This window comes from Peromyscus californicus, unplaced genomic scaffold (genome assembly GCF_007827085.1).
Source record: "Peromyscus californicus insignis strain IS unplaced genomic scaffold, ASM782708v3 Scaffold_4__1_contigs__length_199733344, whole genome shotgun sequence".
Lineage (NCBI taxonomy): Eukaryota > Metazoa > Chordata > Mammalia > Rodentia > Cricetidae > Peromyscus > Peromyscus californicus.
In genome coordinates, this window is record NW_026294562.1 from 169299626 (window position 1) to 169319357 (window position 19732).

Sequence of the window (19732 nt, forward strand, 5' to 3'; positions counted from 1 at the left end):
CCATGGCTAAAGCTTCCTGCCTCCAGCTCTCAAGTGCTGGCTACAGGCAGACAGCACCGTTCCAGGGCTCTGCTTTTACACAGGGTCTCATGCAGCTCAAGCCGGCCTCAAAATCACTATGTAGGGGATGGAGAGGTGGCTCAGAGGTTAAGAGCACTGGCTGAACCCTCTTAATTCAGGGGTCCTGAATTCTATTCCCAGCAACCACATGGTGGCTCACAACCATCTATAATGAGATTTGGTGGCATGCATACATGCCAGAAGACTGTACATATAATAAATAAATCTTTTTTTTTTTTAAATCACTATGCAGCCTAGACTGGCCTCATGGTAGAACCTTCACACCACAACTGGTTTTTTGTTTTGTTTTGTTTTGTTTTTTTGTTTTTTCGAGACAGGGTTTCTCTGTGTAGCTTTGCGCCTTTCCTGGAACTCACTCTGTAGACCAGGCTGGCCTCGAACTCACAGAGATCTGCCTGCCTCTGCCTAGTCCCCCCCCCCTTTTTTTTTGGTTCACACTACAACTGCTAAGATGACAGGTATGCCCCAATCCCTGGCTGTCCTGGATCTCACTCTGTAGACCAGGCTGGCCTCGAACTCCCAGAGATCCGCCTCCCGAGTGCTGGGAGTAAAGTTGTGCATCACCACCACCTGGATTAATATATATAATTTTAAAAGAGATAATCCTCTGATGCACAGTGCGTCCCCGCCCCAGTTTCCTTTGATGACCTTGGGGCTGCCACCTAAAACAGCCTTTTCTACATCCCAGCCTCACAAGCGGGTCATGTTGCAGGATTCTTGCCCAGAAAGAGACCAAACTACAAACTCTGAAATACAGTTTCTACTTGGTGAGTGCCGTTTTTCAAGCATTTTAAGTCGAAATCCCAATGCTGTGGGTTCAAGGCCAGCCTGGTCTATGGAGCTAGTTCTAGGATAGCCAAGGCTACACAAAGAAACCCTGCCTCAAAAAACAAAACAAACACACAAAGTGCAGGGTGTGTGTAGAACCCAGGTAGGCGCAACCTCACGAGCCACATGAGTGGCCAGTCTCTATGGCCCCCAGCCTGGCCAGTGTCACCCTCCCACCCCACAGCACAATCTCAAATCCAACTGAGTCCAAAGCCCCAGATGCAGCCTCCCCCACACCACAGCCAGATACCCACATCAGCAACCACAGGGACAGCCACGGCTTAGCCACAGCCATCTGTCGCTCAGGCTGTCCCCGGCACTCCCAGGAGCCCCACAGACAGAGCCTCAGCACAAGTGCAGAGCCGGCCCAATGATAACCATGGCACAGCATGGCACAGCCAGCCTTCCATGCCATCACCCCACACAGGAACATCTCAGCCATTCCGACCCCCCCCACACACACACACACAAGTGAGCTGCACACTGCCGCCAGTCCATGCAGCAGGCATGCGGCACGCACACACACACACACACACACACACACACACACACACACACACAGACCTCCATACCAGGGACACACAACCAGAGTGTCAACAGCCAGTCAATGACCATCACATATCACCCATGTAACCGACACAATTCCACACACTCCATCCCCACCGCTGCACAACACCTAGATCCAGCCCCGTAAGAGATTCCACTCCCTGACACACATGGCCACACACATCCATCAGCCACAAGTACAGAGCTGACCATAGAACAGACCCGGCATCTCACTGTCACACATGCTAAGTAGTGTGTACAGCCCACACCTAACACACACACACACAATCAGGGTCACCCACATTCACTCAGTCTGTCCCCATTATAGGGTGACATGGTAGCTCATCTCCCTTTTACACTTGTACCCACAATCTTATTAAAAAATTATATATAAACTGGGCAGGTAGTGGTGGCGCACGCCTTTAATCCCCGCTTGCACTTGGGAGACAGAGGCAGGCAGATCTCTGTGAGTTCGAGGCCAGCCTGGTCTACAGAGCGAGTTCCAGGACAGGTAGCGATACACAGAGAAACCCTGTCCCGAAAAACAACAAAAATTATATATGTGTATGGACATTCAGGGTTTCTCTGTGTGGCCCCGGTTGTCCTGGAACTCGCTCTGTAGACCAGGCTGGCCTCAAGCTCAGAGATGCACCTGAGTATTGTCTGTCTCCCGAGTATTGGGATTAAAGGCGAGCATCATGATGCCTGGTCTTTTCCTTTATATATTCATTGTGTGCGGATGTGCACGGAAGGTCAGAGTTCAACCCGCAACTTTGAGGAAGTCAGTTCTCTCCTCCACCTTGTGGATCCTGGGGATCAAACTTAAAAAGTCAGGCTTGGCAGCAAGCACCTTGACCCACTGAGCCGTCTCGCTGGCCCTTTTTCCTTGTCTTTTTCTTTCTCTCTCTGACACGGGTACCCACAATCTGTCCTCCTTGTCGCTCTCGCTTGAGAAAGAGTCTCACTAGGTAGCCCAGGCTGGCCTCCAACTCTGCGCCTCCTGCCTCAGTTTCCCCAGTGCGCCCTGCCTGACACCCTCTCTTTTGCACACGCCGCGGAGGGTCCCTTACCATGCGTGTCTTGCACTCCTAGGCTGCAGCCGGTGACCCTCTGACAGCCCGGCCAGCCCCTCCGGCGGCCGCGGAGACCCCGCACCCGACTCCGCGCGTCACAAGGCCCCGCCCCGCCCACAGATGTTTTCCTAGCCGGCTAGGGCGGCGCGCGGCCCGCGGGGACCCCCAGGCTCGCCCCCGACGCCAGGCCCGCGGCCCCCTCGGGGACCCCGCAGCCGTCGCCGCCGATCCCCCTCCGTACCCACCTGGCGGGCTGCCTGTCCGCACCGCCTCGCTGCGCGGAAACACCGCGGCTCCCGCTGCGCCGCAGCCGGTCCGGGCGGCTCCTCGGGAGGGCGGGGCAGGGCCAGGCCACGCCCACGCAGGTGCGCCGGCCACGCCCCCGGCCGCCGCACTGGGAGAAACCCGCAGTCTGAGAACTTCCCAAAACTTTCTTTCGGGTCCTCCAGCGGGCTCAGGCGGTAAAGGCGCTTGCCACCAAGCCTGAGGGCCTGAGTTCGATCCCTGGGACCCGCAGGGAGGAAGGAGACCGACTCCCACAAGTTGTCTTCTGACTTCCACATGCGTGCATCCGAAATAAATCCGTAAAAGTGTAATTTATATTTTTTTATGAAGGACTGGAGAGATGGCTCAGCAGGTAAGAGCACAGGCTGCTCTTGCGGAGGATCCGGGCTCGATTTCCAGCACCCACATGACGGCTCACAGCCATCTGTACCTCCAGTCCCAGGTGATCCAGCACCCTCTTCCAGGGCCTCCACAGACACAGCATGCACGTGACGCACAGACGTGCAGGTAAAACATCCGATGAAGATAAAAAATCTCCCAAAACATTGTTTTAATAATTACAACCGCAGAACTTGGCAAAGGCCCTTACTCTGCCATGCTTGACAACCTGGTGTTCATCTCCAAGACCCACATGGAGCAGGGGGAGAAATGACTCCCGCAACTGGTTCTCTGAGCTCCGCATGCATGGAGTATGTGCGCCCCACACGTGTGCCTTTGTGTATACATACACACAATAAGAGTTAGTATTTTATAATTTATTTAAATTTACTTTATGTGCATTGGTGTGACGGTGTCAGATCCCCTGGAACAGACTGCTCACAACTGATGTGGGTGCTGGGAATTAAACCCTGGTCCTCTGGAAGAGCAGCCAGCGTTCTTAGTCACTGAGCCATCTCTCTGGTCCCCAAATAAGAGCTTTCTAAAAGGCTTCAAGGAAAAATAAATAAATAAAAGGCTTCAAGGATTGGGGCAGAGGTGGTGCATACCTTTAATCCCAGCACTCCAGAGGCAGAGGCAGGCGGATCGCTGTGAGTTTGAGGCCAGCCTGGTCTACAGATCGAGTTCCAGAACAGGCTCCAAAGTTACACAGGGAAACCCTATGGGGGGGGGGGGGGCTTCAAGGATTGAATTGATTCACATGAACGGTAGTGTGTGTTCATCGCTGGAGATGGAACCCAGAGCCATGTGAACACTAGGAAAGACACCATTCAGCCACCCCAGGTTTTTTCATATATATATTTAAAAAAACATTAAATTTATTTATTTATCTTGGTTTTTGGAGACAGAGTTCCTCTGTGTAGCCCTGGCTGTCCTGGAACTCATTCTGTAGACCAGAACTTGAACTCAGAGATCTGACAGCCTCTGCCTCCTGAGTGCTGGGATTATAGGCGTGTGCCACCACTGCCTGGCAATTTTTAATTTTATTAAAATTTGAGACAAGATCTCACTATGTATTCCAGTCTGGCCTCACAGTCATGGCCATCCTCCTGCCTTGGTTCCCTTAGTGCTGGAATTACAGCCACTATATCCTAAGTTACCTTTGTTTTACTTTGGGAGGACAGTGTCTCCCTATAAAGCTCAGCTGAGCTCAAATTCACAGTCCTCCTGCCGCAATCTCTTGAAGAGTTGGGAGTGCAGACCCATGCCCCCCACGCTGCGCTTCTCAGGGCCCAGCAGCTAAGAATCCCTTAATGTTGGCTCTTGGGTCTATAATATTCTACAAGTAGTGCCTTGTCTTTCTTTTGCTTTTCTCAAGGCCAAGACTGCATCGCAGCATGACGTAGGTGCACAAGAAATATTTGCAGGGTGACTGGTTGATTTAATCGGGTTAGAACCGTCAAGAAAAGTCCCTGCAGTGAGCGAGGATGCCGCAAGAGGGTGCTGCGGGTCCACGGAGCAGCCCGCGGCGCGCGCATCCTCGGGAGCCCAGGCCGAGGTGTCCTTCCCCAGGAAGTCCTCTGCGACACACACACGCACACACACACACACGCACACGCACACGCACACGCGCACACACGCGCGCTCCCGGGGCTCGCAGCCTCGGGGGCCCCAGAGTCTTCACCCCTGCACACTCCGGGTCGTCACACTGGGGGACAGGCATCTGCCACATTGAAACTGTAAATACCCCAGCGCAGGGCAACCTCCTCGGAGCCTGAGTGTGGATTGAAGCCTGGACATAAATTCAAACTCATGTTGTAACGTTTCTGGTTATTTCGAGGGCCCAGGACTGAAGAGGGCAGCTAGGTTCCACCCCGTCGTTCGTTTTGGTCTTTGGACACTAACAATGGATCTACCACACGTCATCCTGAAGCAGATGCAGACCCCAGCTGTGTCGTTTGCTGGCTGTGTGACACACACCACACACACACACACACACACACACACACACACACACACACACACACACATCTCTGGCCGCCGGTACCTGGTCTACGCAACCAGATCCAGAGAGGGAACCTACTTTCTGGAATCTGTTGTAAGCAGTTCCTCCAAAGGACTTTGGATGGGGTGGGTGAGACGCCTCCGTGGCTAAAGGGGCTTGCTGCCAAGCCTCACAGCCTGAGTTCGATCCCTGGGGCCCATCTGGTGGAAGGAGAGACCTGATTCCGTGAGTTGGGCTGGGTAGATCTGTGTCCACATCCGAATCTGGCCGTCTTCTCCTCACGTGACCGGCTCCTTATCTGCACACGCGCAGCCTCTGAGGATTACAGGAGATAAAGATTAGGAGCAAACCCGGGGAGGCACCGTGGTTAGGCTGGCCTCGGTCCCAGCAGGCTGCACACGCCAAGCGGGGCCTGTACCAAATCCTCCGTGCAAGTTACTGCCGTCCACTCTCCATTGTGAAGAGGATGATGATGAGGCACAGAGAGGTCGAGCGCCTTCTCAAGATCACACAGCCAAGGCCTCAAGACATCCTTAAGCCACACAGCCATCCATACCCCAAGGTAGGCTCCCTGGCCAGGCCCACGTGAAGATGAAGAAACTGAGGCCCTGAGAGACAAAAATGCTTGCCGAGACCTCAATCGAGGAGGCCGTTCATGCCTCTAATCCCAGCAACTGGGATACTGAGGTAGGACGAGTGTCAAGGAGTTCCAAGCTAGCCTGGGCTACATGGTTGTAAGACCTCAAAACTGCTAAGGAACAAAATACAGCCTGGTGGCTTCTGCCTATGGTGGTATCACTCTGGAAACTGAGGCAGGAAGGTCTCTGTGGGGTCCAGGACAGCCTGGGCCCCAACCTTCTCAAGACTCAAGACTTGGGGCTCCTGACCGATCTCAGTTCCACCCACTAACTCTCACACCCTAGAAGGGGGGCAGGAGCGTGACACAGGCAGGGGGCAGACATGACCAGTCCTGAAGGACTAGGGCCTGAGGACACAGCCTGAGGATGCCGAGAGGCCAGGACGTCATTTTCACCAAAGCTCTGCACCCTCTCGGCCACCCTGTGCCCCTCTGATCAGCAGCTCTACCCCTTCCTAGCTGTTTGCCCTTGGGCTGGCTGCTTGACCTCTCTGAGCCTCACCGGTGAGAGACTGAGTTACTGTGTAAGTACTCAGAGCAGTGCTTAACATAGCATCAGCACCCACACTAGCTTCCTCCCCATAGTTGACCTCCTTGCAGGAAGAACCCACCTTTGACTGGCTCATCCCAGGTCACATGATTAGCCCGAGACTGCAAGTCATTCTGGGAAACCGAGTTCCCGTATGTTAGGCATCCATCTCAAAAGACCAGTGACATAGAACCACAGGACCCCCACCCCCACCCCCACCCAAGGCGTAGAAAATATACATGTAGCCAAAAAAGAATGCCGGGGGACTGGCAAGACGGCTCCGTGGCAAGGGCGCTTACTTGCAGCCAAGCCCGACACCCTGAGTTCAAGTCCTGGAATCCACAGAATGGAAGGAAGGAACGGACTCCCAGGACTGTCCTCCGACTTCCATGGTGTCTCTCCCCCTCACTCATGAGGGGGTCTCAGGGACCCGGAGGGCATGACATGGCTGCAGCCCGCCTCTCCCTGCCTATAACCTTCGGCGGCTCCCATCAGATGTGAATAGATACAGCAGAAACTATTCCCAGCAGTCCCTTTCCCAACGGTGTCTCTTCCTGTCTACCCTCAACACTCCTACCTCAGGACCTTGGCACCTGCTCTTCCCTCAGCTCCCTCCCTACGCAGCTGGCTCTCTCCACATCAGATGTCACATCCCCTCCTCAGAGGCCTGCCTTGATTTACCCTGTCTGAAATAGTGCTGTGATCTGCTACCCTTCAAAGGCCTATTGACCTGTCTGTACCGGCCAGGAGGGGTCAGGGAACACCCTTTGTTTTCCCAGCAAGTATTCGATAAACTTAGGTTTTTGTTTTGGGGGTTTGGTGTGGTTTTGTTGAGGCAGGGTTTCTCTGTGTTGTAGCCCAGGCTGTCCTGGAACTTGCGCTATAGACCAGGCTGGCCTCGAACTCTTGAAACCTAGTTCCTGTTGGTTCTCTGGCCATCACCTTCTACGACCCTGGAGGAGGTCTTTACCCATCTGACCGTGCCGGCAATGAACACAGGGTGCCAGGGCCAGAGGTTGAACCTCAAGTACATTTTAAAAGCACTTCTTCCCTTCTCTGCCCCCTAGAACAGGCTACCCTTGCCAGTCTGGGCAGAAATGGGGGGAGTGGAGTGAAGCCTAGTTAGATACCCCAGCAGGAATCCAGAGAAGCAATCCTGAAGAAGGTAGTCCAGTCTCTGCAATCCCGGTGCCTCCCAGGCAGAGGAGGAAGCTTCCTCCTGGCTGGCCTCACTTCCATATGTCCCCTCCTTGGTCACAGCTGAGGTACAAAAGGCTCCTGTCTACCACGTCCTGCTCCAGTCTGCCCTGCACAGCTCCGGGACCACCCAGCCTTCCTTTCCCTGGGGATGGGAGCAGCCACCAGGGGTCTAAGCTGCCCATGTATGGAGGCAAGGCCTGGGGACACCCGAGATGCCTGGTTATAATTAACCCGGACACGTGGTGGCCCCCCCAACACCTGCTGCCTGAGCCCCCCCATCCCAGTGCCCGGGTCTTGGGCTCCATAGACACGCCGGAGAAGCTCGCTCTAAAAATAACCCTGTCCCCAGTGGATCCAGGGCAGGGGGCAGGCCGAGGGTGACCACCACTTGCCCTAGGCCCAGGCTCGCCTCCCCTTGAGTAGGTTTTCTGATGGCTTCCTTCCTTGTCAGTTCCACAGTGGTGGGAGCGGCCAGTGCCGAGGCTCCTGGGGTGAAACTGCACCTGGTTCTAGAACTCCGGCCACGGCCATCGCCATCTCTGCAGCTGGGTGACCACAGGCCTGTGACCTCCCCAGGGTCTGGGGGCCCTTGGCTCTCACTGCAAAACTCCCCCCAGGTGCTGCAGGATAGAGATGTGGCTCCGGGAAACAGCACCTGCCTGGCGCGCATGAGGTCCCGGGTTCTGAATCTATAACTACAAAAGATGGCACACACCTGGAATCCCAGCAACTTGGGAGGTTGAGGCAGGGAGGGGGTTTGCCATGAGTTCAACGCCACATAGTAAGAGCCTGTCTCAAAAAGCCAAAATAAATAAATATGAAAGTGAAGTCAGGCATGTGATCCTACTTGGGAGGCTGAGGCAGGAGGATTGTCACAAGTCTGAGGCCAGCCTGGACTATATAGTGGGTTCCAGGCTAGCCTTGGCTACAGAGTAAGACCCTGTTTCAAAAACACAAAACCAAACTGAAATGGTTCTCCCAGCTGCTGGTTCTCAGCAAGCAGTGAGGCCCAGGGAGGGTGCTGGTTGCCGTCACAGCTGCAGGGGCCTGAGGCAGGCTATGACAGGCTCAGGGGGGCCAGGGCTCCTACGTGCCTGGGACACTCCAAGTATTACTGCTCCATGTTCCCGGCGGGGGGCCAGCTGTCCCCGGCCAGCTCGACTCAGCACTTGGTCTGGGAACCAGGGAACAGGCCAGCCCCTGGGGCAGCCCATACAAGGCCATGGGGCCGGGCACACAGCACGCCTGGGTTGGGGGTGGGCATGGTGCCCGGGCAATGAGCTGAAAGCTCAGCTGCCCTCGGGGGCTCCCCCCTGGGGACAGCCCCTCCTGGCCAACCACACCCCGACGGCCCCTCTATATAACCCAGGGGCTGCGGGCTCTGCCCCCGGGTCAGCATTCCCTCCAGGACAGAGACAGCCTCTCCCAAGCCGCCCAGCCAGGTAGGGCCTGCGGGGAGCCACGGGGGTGGTGGGAGGGGGAGCCCAGGGGTCCGCTCACCCTGTAGTGTCTGCTTGTGAATTCTGCAGCACAAGTTGTGGGGACAGACGTCCCCACTGAGGTCTCAGCAGCTGCCAAGTGTCCCCGCTTGCGAGGACCCGCTTGGGACCAGCGCTGAGCAGAATTTATCTGCGAAGGAGGCGGGTGTCTCCATGACACCTGCCACCTCTGTCACCCTGTGGGTCTGTGTTTCGTCCCTGTGACCTTGGGCCTCATTGTCTCTGACGCTCTCTCTTTGGTTGTTAAGTTTTAAGAATCACGACGTTTATTTTGTGTGTGGGGTGGGGGACCAGGTCACAATGCCCATGTGACAGAGGTCAGAGGGTCTCTCCTTCCACCCCATGTGGGGATCAAACTCAAATTGTCAGTGTCTTGTGATGAGCTGTCTTACAGTCCCCTGGCTCTCCTGAGTCCCTTTGTCTGGCTGTCTCTGGGCTCTGTGTGACTCCATGACTCAGTTTACCTTGTGATCTTAGGGAGTCTGTGATGGGTCGTGTTGGGGGATCCGAGGGTGCTCGACTTCTCTCTCTGGCCTCAGTGTCTCCTGGGGTGTCCATGACACCCCGGGGGGGACACCTTCTGAAGGGGGCGGTCTGGGCTGGAAGCCTTGGGTGTCCTTGATCCCCGGGGCCTGGCCGTGTGTCCTGGCCACCCCAGCCCACCTGTCTCTATGCTGACTTAGTGCAAGGCGAGCCGGCGCGAGCGGAGGGGCAGGTGCGGTGGGGGATGGGGAGCATCTAAAAATAGACACCAGGCTGCGGCTTCAAGGGCTTTGGGTCTCTGTCCTGCCCCACCCCCCTCGCTCAACTTGGTCGGCCTTTCCCCGTTGCCTTCCAGCCCTGATCTGAGGCATGGATGTCCCCCATTGTCAGACCTGCAGGGGTCTAGTAATAAAAAGGGCAATAAAATAATAACAACTGCAATAAAAGTGATAAGTCTGGAGAGAGGGCTCCGGCAGCAGCATACAGTTTGTTTTGCGAGCAGCAGGACCTAGTTCAAACGCCAGAATCCACAACTCTAAACAAAAAAACAAACAGAGCGGAGCCAGGCAGTGGCAGTGCACGCCTTTAATCCCAGCACTGGGGAGGCAGAGGCAGGCGGATCACTGGGTTCGAGGCCAGCCTGGTCTGCAGAGTGAGTTCCAGGATAGCCAGGGTTACACAGAAAAGCCCTGTCTCGAAAAACCAAAAAAAAAGAAAAAAAAAAAAAGAAAAAAAAGCTAAAAAGCTGGCTGTGGCAGAGAATATCAGTAATCCCATTGCTGGTAAGATGGGACAGATGGATCCCTGGGTCTCGATGGTCAGCCAGCCTAGCTCCAGGCCCATGAGAGACCCTGCCTCAAAACAAATAAACAAACAAAACCAAAAAGACAAAGTTGACGGCACCTGAGGTCACCTTTTAGTCACCGTTGGAACGTGCACAGCCGTGCGCAGGCATGACCCCACCTAGTCCCAGCTGTGGTTTCATGCCAGATGCCAGATCCTACCAGCCGTCACTCCAACTCAGAGATCTGCCAGTCCCATGGGAAAGCCTCGGTCCCCAGGATACAGATGTCAGAGAGGTCCAGTCACTAGCCTGGGGCCACACAGCAGTGACTTAGGAATGTGGATTTGGAGCAGGGGACCTGTAGACACCCAGAGGCAGAGGGACTCAGAGAGGTGGGTGACCGTCCTGGACCTGTCCTATGCCCTCACCTGGACTGATTTGGATTGGGAATCTCAACGGAGCCTTTATGCCTTCTCTCAGGGGTACACATATAATCTCTACTCGGGACCTCACAGCTTGTTGGCATTGGCTTTCAATTTCTGTGACAAAACACCGCAGTCAAGGCAACTTAAAAAGGAAAGCATTAATTTAGGGCTCACAGTACCAAAGGGTTAGAGTCCATGACCATCACGGCAGAGAGCGTAGCGGCAGGCAGGCGCGGTGCTGGAGCAGTTGCCGAGAGTGTACATCTTTATCCACAACCAGGAGGCAAAGAGAGCCACCCCCACTGACACACCTCCCCCACAAGGCCACACCTCCCAATCCTTCCCAAACAGTTCCACCAACTGGGTACCAAGCATTCAAATGCGAGCATGTGGGAGCCGTTCTCATTCAAACCGTCACAGACCCCAGAACAATAACTGAATAGGATAATGCGTGTCATATGCCAGGCACTGGCCCAGGTGCTTTACCTGTCCTCAAATCCCTCCAAAGAGGTGAGCACTGTCACAGTCTCCACTTTACAGATAAGGAAACAGAGACTCAAACAAGTTGCTCAAAGCCACACAGCTTGTTGTAAGACGGAGAGCTGAGATGCAAACCCAGGCCATCAGATTCCAGATCCTTTGCTCTTTTTATCCATTTTATTTATGTATTTTTATTTATTGAAAGGCAGGGTCTCACTCTGTAGGCCAGGCTGGCCTTGAGTTCACTGCAACTCTCCTGCCTCAGTTTCAGGGTCTTGGAATTACAGGCATGGGCCATCATGACCAGCCAAGACCTCTATTCAGTCTCTCTGGGTTAAGACAGTCCCATGCAGCTGGGGCTGGCCTCCAACTCTCTATGTAGCTGAGGATGACCTTGAACTTCTGATCCTCTAAGTGTTGGGATTACAAGCATGAGTCTCCATATCCGGTTTTGCTGGGAACCAAACCCAGGGTCCTGTGCATGCTGGGCATGCACTCTGCCAACTGAGCCCCAGCCCCCAGATTCTAAAATTTTTTTTTTTATCACCATACTTCTCTGGCTTGGGACAAAGGGTTTCATCCTCTTTCCCAGCTAGAGAGACTGGGTCCCTAGCAAGGTCACACAGCCAGAATGTGGCCACATCAGGCCAACTTAGGCTGTGGTTCTCAGAGAGAGGACTCCTCCCACTTCAAGCCCATGGTCTGACTGACCTCAAGCCCCCAGCAGCTGGGTTCTTGAGTCTGAGCTCACCATCCCCTCCGCCTGCACAGGGTCCCACAAGCCGCCACCATGCCGTTCGGTAACACTCACAACAAGTTCAAGCTGAACTACAAACCCGAGGAAGAGTACCCCGACCTCAGCAAGCACAACAACCACATGGCCAAGGTGCTGACCCCCGACCTCTACAAGAAGCTTCGAGACAAGGAGACCCCTTCCGGCTTCACTCTGGACGATGTCATCCAGACCGGGGTGGACAACCCAGGTGAGCCTATACTGGGACTAACAGACCAGAGGGCTGGAGGCCACTGGGCAGACTCCTGCCTCTCCCGGGGAGCCTGGGCTCCCTCCCACCCTCCCTTCCTTTGAATGAATTCTAGGACTTCCTGCATGGTAGGTAAATATTCTACCACTGAGTCACACCCCCAGCCCCTCACTGGGGGATTCTGGGCAGGGGCTCTACCACTGAGCCACACCCTAGCCCCTCACTGGGAGATTCTAGGCAGGGGCTCTACCACTGAGCCACACCCCCAGCCCCTCACTGGGGGATTCTAGGCAGGGGCTCTACCACTGAGCCACACCCCCAGCCCCTCACTGGGGTATTCTGGGCAGGGGCTCTACCACTGAGCTACACCCCCAGTCCCTCACTGGGGATTCTAGACAGGGGCTCTACCACTGAGCCACACCCACAGCCCTTCACTGGAGGATTCTGGGCAGGGGCTCTACCACTGAGCCATACCCCAGCCCCTCACTGGGGGATTCTGGGCAGGGGCTCTACCACTGAGCTACACCCCCAGTCCCTCACTGTGGATTCTAGACAGGGGCTCTACCACTGAGCCACACCCCAGCCCCTCACTGGGGGATTCTAGGCAGGGCTCTACCACTGAACCACACCCCAGCCCCTCACTGGGGGATTCTAGGCAGGGGCTCTACCACTGAGCCACACCCCTAGCCCCTCACTGGGGGATTCTAGGCAGGGGCTCTACCACTGAGCCACACCCCAGCCCCTCACTGGGGGATTCTGGGCAGGGGCTCTACCACTGAGCCACGCCCCCAGCCCCTCACTGGGGAGTTCTAGGCAGGGGCTCTCCCACTGCTCTGCAGTCCCCACCCATGAGTGGGTTATTCAAGCCTCTTACCTGGATCCTTTGTGGAGGTGAATTGTTTGAGCTTTTCACCATTTGGGGCTGAGATACCATTATGATTCGGGGACTCCAAGGAGCACTAACATCTTTGGTCCCATTTACCTGGACGCTGAGATGGCTCTTCTTCCCATATTGGACACCTACATCCCTCACATGCCTAAGCTCCCGGCGCTGACCTCACCCCACCCCGCAGGTCACCCCTTCATCATGACGGTGGGCTGTGTGGCCGGTGATGAGGAGTCCTACACGGTCTTCAAGGACCTGTTTGACCCCATCATCCAGGACCGCCATGGCGGCTACAAACCCACGGACAAGCATAAGACCGACCTCAACCACGAGAACCTCAAGGTCAGTGACCCCCCAAGAAGCGGGGCAGGCGCAGAGGTGGGGAGACAAATACAGAGGGAGGGGCGGAGAGATAAGCACACCCCCAGGAGATGGGACCCCAGCATCCTCAGGGTAGGTGGGGGTGGTGGGCAGTGAAGGAGCTCATTGCCAACTTGGGGACCTGGAAAAGTCTAGGGGAGGTCCAAGGGGCCCTGGGGAGACCCTAGAAGATCTAGGGTAGACCCAGGAGGAAGTGGGGAGACCCCGGAGGACATGGGGAACACCCGGGAGGACTGGGGACACCTTGGAAGGTTTACAGTGGGACTCACAGAGCACCTGGAGTGAGATCCCCACCCACGAGGTTCTTGGGGAGACCAGGGCTGGACAGGTCTGCCTTCCCTGACACCCCATCGCTCCCCAGGGCGGAGACGACCTGGACCCCAACTACGTGCTGAGCAGCCGCGTGCGCACTGGCCGCAGCATCAAGGGCTACACGCTGCCCCCGCACTGCTCCCGCGGAGAGCGCCGCGCCGTGGAGAAGCTCTCCGTGGAAGGTGAGGTCCCCAGCAGCTGCACCCGCTTCCGCTTCCGGTTCCGGTTCCGCTAGAGCTGGCTTTGTCGCTAGGAGGCTGGCTGCATTACCTGTGTGCTCCGGGTTTGGGGGCATCTCACACTGAGGCGGCCTGGGAAGTCCTGCACTCAGCTACCCCGGAGTCTTCATACTCATTGTTCACGCATCACTCATTCACTCATTGACTTGTTGATTCATTAATTCAGCAAACATGTTGGCAGCTGAGGTTTCTCAAAATGGGTGAGGCGACAAAACCAGGAATCTGGCAAGTGTGGCGGAGAACCCACAGAGGGTTGCTCCTGGTAGTTGGCCTGGGCTTGGCACCCTACTGAGGCAGGAGGATCAACGCGAATTGAAGGCCAGCTTGGATTCATAGTGAGACTCTGCCTCAAAAACAAGAAATCGCCGGGCAGTGGTGGCACATGCCTTTAATCCCAGCACTCGGGAGGCAGAGGCAGGTGGTTCTCTGTGAGTTCGAGGCCAGCCTGGTCTACAAAGTGAGTTCCAGGACAGGCTCCAAAACTACACAGAGAAACCCTGTCTCGAAAAACAAAACAAATAAGCAACAACAACAACAAAAAAAAAAAAAAAAAGAAAGAAAGAAAAGAAAAAAGAAAGAAATCAGGGCAGGCCAGGTGGTGGTGGTGCACACCTTTGATCCCAGCACTCTGGGAGGCAGAGGCAGGAGGATCTCTGTAAGTTCGAGGCCAGCCTGGTCTACAGAGCGAGATCCAGGACAGCCAGGGCTGTTACATAGAGGAAACCTGTCTCAAAAAAACAAAACAACAACAAAAAACCCCAAAACAAATGTTTATAGTAGTCACTGTAAATTTCTCTTTCTCTTGTTTAATTGAGACAGAGATTTCCAGTGTAGCCCTGGCTGGCCTCCAACTAGTGATCCTCCTGCCTCAGCCTCTCAAATGCTAGGATTACAAGTGTGTGCCCTTAGCTGGCACAAGGTGTAAATTCTACAATGGCTTTTTTTTTTTTTTTTTTTTTTTTTTCCCTGAGGTAGGGTCTGTCTACAGAGTCCTGGAACTCACTCTGTAGATCAGGCTGGCCTCGAACTCACAGAGCTCCACCTGCCTCTGCCTCCCATCCCTATAGGGGCCATTCTTAAACCCTCTGTGATTAAGCCATGCATAGGGAGTTTGAGGTCAGTTTAGGCTACATGATGAGGCTTAGTCTCAGAAACGAAAACCATAAAAGCCAGGTGCAGGTATCACACTCTCTTGCAGGTAGACTGGGTGGGAGGGTCTGCTTTATGTCCTTGGGGACATGGGCATATGGGGGTGTCCATGAATTCTTGGAACAGGACATGTATTTGGGTTTAGATGTGGAGTGTAGGTGGGTTGGAGACCCAGGGTGTCAAGGGCAGCAATGTGGGGTCCTTGGACCCCAGCTGAGGCGAGACAGGATGTTGATTGCTCTCCTGTGGCCCGCCCCTCAGCTCTTAACAGCCTGACAGGCGAATTCAAAGGCAAGTACTACCCTCTGAAGAGCATGACGGAGCAGGAACAGCAGCAGCTCATCGATGACCACTTCCTGTTTGACAAGCCTGTGTCCCCTCTGCTGTTGGCCTCAGGCATGGCCCGAGACTGGCCCGACGCCCGTGGCATCTGGTGAGTCCCTCTCCTGGCCCCTCCAGCTTCTTTCCAGCCCCCAGCCCTTCTCCATCACGTGAGCCCATGACCTTGCCTTCCAACCCTGCCTAGCCCTGGGCAGGTGTCGCGGTTCAGAAAACTTGGACCAAAGAAGCGCAGTGAGGAGCTTACATCAGCCAGGCCTAGTGTCATAGGCCTCTCATTCCAGCCACTGGGGAGGCCTAGGCAGGAGGTTCCCAGCTCAGGGCCAGCCAGACTACAGTGAGTTTGAAGCCAGACTGGGCCTCAAAATAAAAATTGAAAAGAAGCAGTGGTGGCGCACGCCTTTAATCCCAGCACTTGGGAGGCAGAGGCAGGCGGATCTCTGAGTTCGAGGCCAGCCTGGTCTGCAGAGCGAGTTCCAGGACAGCCAGTATTACACAGAGAAACCCTGTCTTGAAAAACCAAAAACAAAACAAAAATTTGAAAAGAGAGTTGGAGTGGTTGGCGTGTGGCTCAGTGGTAGAGCCCCTGCCTAGAATCCTCCAGTGAGGGGCTGGGGTGTGGCTCAGTGGTAGAGCCCCTGCCTAGAATCCCCCAGTGAGGGGCTGGGAGTGTGGCTCAGTGGTAGAGCCCCTGCCTAGAATCCCCCAGTGAGGGGCTGGAGTGTGGCTCAGTGGTAGAGCACTTGACTGGCATGTATAGGCCCAGATTTAATCCTCAGTATGGCAAACAAAACAAAATAAACATTTATACTTGAACCACTCTCTCAGTTCAAATCCCAACTCTGTTACTAGGTGTATGACCATACATATCTGTAGAAACAGCTATTCTAGTGTCCTGAGGCAGGAGGATCACTTGATGGCAGGAACCATTCTGGTCAAAAAAAGACCATCTTTACAAAAATCCACTGTACAACAAAATATATATATGAAAGTATAATAATAATAATAATAATAATAATAATGATACTACTAATAATAATAATACCAGGCTTGGTGATGCATGCCTGTAATCATCACACTGCAGAGGCTGAGGCAGGAGGATTACCAATTCAAGGGCAGCCTGGCTACACACCAACACCCCCCTTCTGAATAAAAAGTGATACTAATTCAAATTGTTACATTAATAATAATTTAAAAAAAAACCTGAAGACGTTGAAATCTCAGAATCCTGGCATGCGAAGCTTGGGATCTGAACGGATAAACGTTGTCGATATGACCTTGTGGTCACAGGAGGTACAGTGCCACCATATCCTCTGCTGGCTTCGCACTCACTCTGTTGCCCAGGCTGTCCTCATACACCAGATCTTCCCGCCTCAGCCTTCTGGGTGCCAAGATACCAGGTCGGTGCCCGGAAGGCGAGGAGTCAAGCTAAGACTGAAGTTTTGCAGACGTGTGACTGGGAACCGGGTGCACCTCATTCATGTCCCCCAGTGCCCAAAGGAAGGGACTGTGTTGGACGAAGGAATGCATTTACTTTCCGGGGCCATGGAACTCCTGCTAACTTCTGGGGCTCGGGTTGCCCCTTCTCAGGCACAACGACAACAAAAGCTTCCTGGTGTGGGTGAACGAGGAGGACCACCTCCGCGTCATCTCCATGGAGAAGGGGGGCAACATGAAGGAGGTCTTCCGCCGCTTCTGCGTGGGCCTGCAGAAGGTGGGTGTCTGCCCCTCCTCGGGGACCTGGGACTACATCCTGACTGCCACACCCACTTTGTAGAGTCACGCTCCTTCTAGACCCAGCCCCGCCCTTCCAAACCACCATGCCCAGTTCCCAAAACTCCGTCCTCTCCTTCCACGTGTATCAACAGGCTTTTCCCCACCCACTTTACAATCTCCATCTCTTAGCTACATACACACAGACACATACACACACGCACATACACAGATGCGCACGCGCGCGCGCACACACACACACGCATGCACACACATACACACACGCACACAGACCAAGCCCTGCTCTTTCTGATTCCACCCTACCCATCTCCCCAAGAAGGCCCCAACCCTTCCCCACACTCAGACACCCCTAACCCATCCTGCCAACTTTCTTAAGCCCTAGCCTGAGCCCCACCGTTCAGAACGCACCTCACCCTTTTTGGAAGCCCCGCACCCTCCACCCAGTGCCCAATCTAAGCCCCATCCCCACACCCAGGGTCTGAAGCCTACCCCCATGTTTGCCCTGCGCTTCTCTCCAGAACTCCTCCGGGTTAGTTCTCCACTCCCACCCCTTGGGAACCCCACCCCCACCTACATCCTAACACCTGTCCCTCGGAAACCACCGGGGCAGGCTGCATTTGGAGCCCAACCCCCAATGCTCCCTCCCCCGCCCCCCTCAGATTGAGGAAATCTTCAAGAAGGCTGGTCACCCCTTCATGTGGAACGAGCACCTGGGCTACGTGCTCACCTGCCCCTCCAACCTGGGCACCGGGCTGCGCGGAGGCGTGCACGTGAAGCTGGCGAACCTCAGCAAGCATGCCAAATTCGAAGAGATTCTCACCCGCCTGCGTCTGCAAAAGCGCGGCACAGGTATGGGCCGCATCTGGGGAGGGGCACCCCTGCAAGTTCCGGGGTCAAAGCTATTTGATGTGCATTTTACATACCTCCCTGACCCTTCCGTGGGGCCTCGGATTCTCAATCAGTAAATGGAGTGAGGCCACAGGCAGCCACTGTTAACCATCATGTTCTCCCACGGCGGGTCCCCCCCCCCCCCCCACGGAGACAGTCACTGTGGAGTGACTGTCACAGTCACAAGTGGTTGGTCTGAAACTTGCTTTGTAGACCAGGCTGGCCTCAAACTCTCCAAGTCATAGTCTATGTCCCAGAACTCACTCTGTAGTCCAGGCTGGTCTTGCACTCACAGAGATCCTCCTGCCTCTGTCTCCCCAGGGCTGAGATTAAAGGCGTGTACCGCCACGCCTGGCATATTTTTAAAATTAAATTCATTTATCTGTGTGAGAGAGGAGAGTCCCATTTCACGACACTTGTGCGGAGGTCAGAGCACAGCATCAGCTCTCTCCTTCCACCATGTGGGTCCTGGGAATTGAACACAGGTCGTCAGTCTTCTCAGCAAGCATCTTTACCTACTCAGCCATTCCTCCGGCCTGTTCTATAATTTCATGTTGGGTGGTCGAGCGAGGACCTCACCATAAAATCCAGGCATGTCGTCCCCAGTATTGAGAGCCGGTGACCTGTGTACCTCGAATTCCCGAGGCGTTGGCAGTGGGGCACAGGGGCGTCCCCGCACCTCTGCTCCCTGCTCATGCCTCCGTGGCCTCCGCTCCCGCGCAGGTGGCGTGGACACGGCTGCCGTGGGCGCCGTGTTTGACATCTCCAACGCCGACCGGCTGGGCTCGTCCGAGGTGGAACAGGTGCAGCTGGTGGTGGATGGCGTGAAGCTTATGGTGGAGATGGAGAAGAAGCTGGAAAAGGGCCAGGCCATCGACGACATGATCCCTGCCCAGAAGTAGGCGCCGCGCCAGGCTCACCGGCCAGGGGTGGGCATCTGGAGCCCCGCCCCCCGGAAGTCCAATCAGTGGGCTTTGTCCTCTGGCTTCTGGCCAATGAGAACCCGCCTCTCCGGAGCCCCGCCCACCAGCTGGAGCTCCCCCCCCCCTGCGCGCTCCCGAGCGCATCTGGAGCGCACGCTGCTTCTCCATGCCCAGCCTCAAATAAAAAGTCCGTGGTGGCCTTAGCTGTGAGTGTGACAGCTACTGCGGGAGAGGGAGCGGGGACTAAGGCATCCGGCCGTGGCTTCCCACTTATGCGTCTCGTTGGTTTCCTGCCCTGTCTTCGGCCCTCTCTAGCTGCACGGTTTTTTTTTGTTGTTTTGATACAGCCTCTCGTGCAGCCCAGGCTGGCGTCGAATTCCCTAGGTAGCTGAGGATAGCTTTGAATTTCTAATCCTCCTGCTTCCACTTTCCAAGTTCTGAGGTTAGAGGAGTGCACTATACTTGGCTCTGTGTGTGTGTGTGTGTGTGTGTGTGTGTGTGTGTGTGTGTGTTATATGCACTTACTATGTAGCCCAGGCTGGCCTCCAACTTGCATTAACCTCCTGCCTCAGCCTCCTGAATCCGGGATGACAAGGCAGACTCACCATGCCCTCTTAGCTGGCAGTTAGTGGCGGAAACTCGCCAGGTGAAAAGTACTCGCTGTA

The 19732-nt window shown here is 55.1% G+C and overlaps 2 protein-coding genes across 6 annotated transcripts in view; one reads left to right on the top strand and one right to left on the bottom strand.

Moving 5' to 3' along the window:
* Klc3 (kinesin light chain 3) overlaps positions 1–18196 on the bottom strand; it is a 25742-nt gene extending 7546 nt beyond the window's left edge. Inside the window, exons 1-2 of one of the 4 annotated variants that reach the window (XM_052762191.1) lie at positions 18180–18196; positions 5275–5511 (exon numbers count right to left, since the gene is read on the bottom strand). The gene's annotated coding sequence lies outside the window, so the exon portion shown is untranslated. Of the gene's footprint in view, positions 1–2773; positions 2860–5274; positions 5512–13090; positions 13408–17983; positions 18082–18179 lie in introns of those variants that run through there. The other 3 variants (XM_052762193.1, XM_052762194.1, XM_052762192.1) reach the window with 3 other exon arrangements.
* Ckm (creatine kinase, M-type) lies at positions 6593–19270 on the top strand. 2 transcript variants are annotated; one of them, XM_052762196.1, is made up of 8 exons: positions 6593–9004; positions 12005–12216; positions 13290–13444; positions 13845–13977; positions 15445–15616; positions 17113–17236; positions 17916–18105; positions 18868–19270. In XM_052762196.1, the coding sequence occupies exons 1-8, from the start codon at positions 8532–8534 to the stop codon at positions 19044–19046; spliced, it is 1638 nt and encodes a 545-aa protein (XP_052618156.1). In that variant the 5' UTR covers positions 6593–8531; the 3' UTR covers positions 19047–19270. The 2 variants fall into 2 exon arrangements, with proteins under 2 accessions (XP_052618156.1, XP_052618157.1); XM_052762197.1 differs by lacking the exon at positions 6593–9004 and having other exon boundaries at positions 9023–12216.
* Positions 19271–19732: the final 462 nt, after the last annotated feature.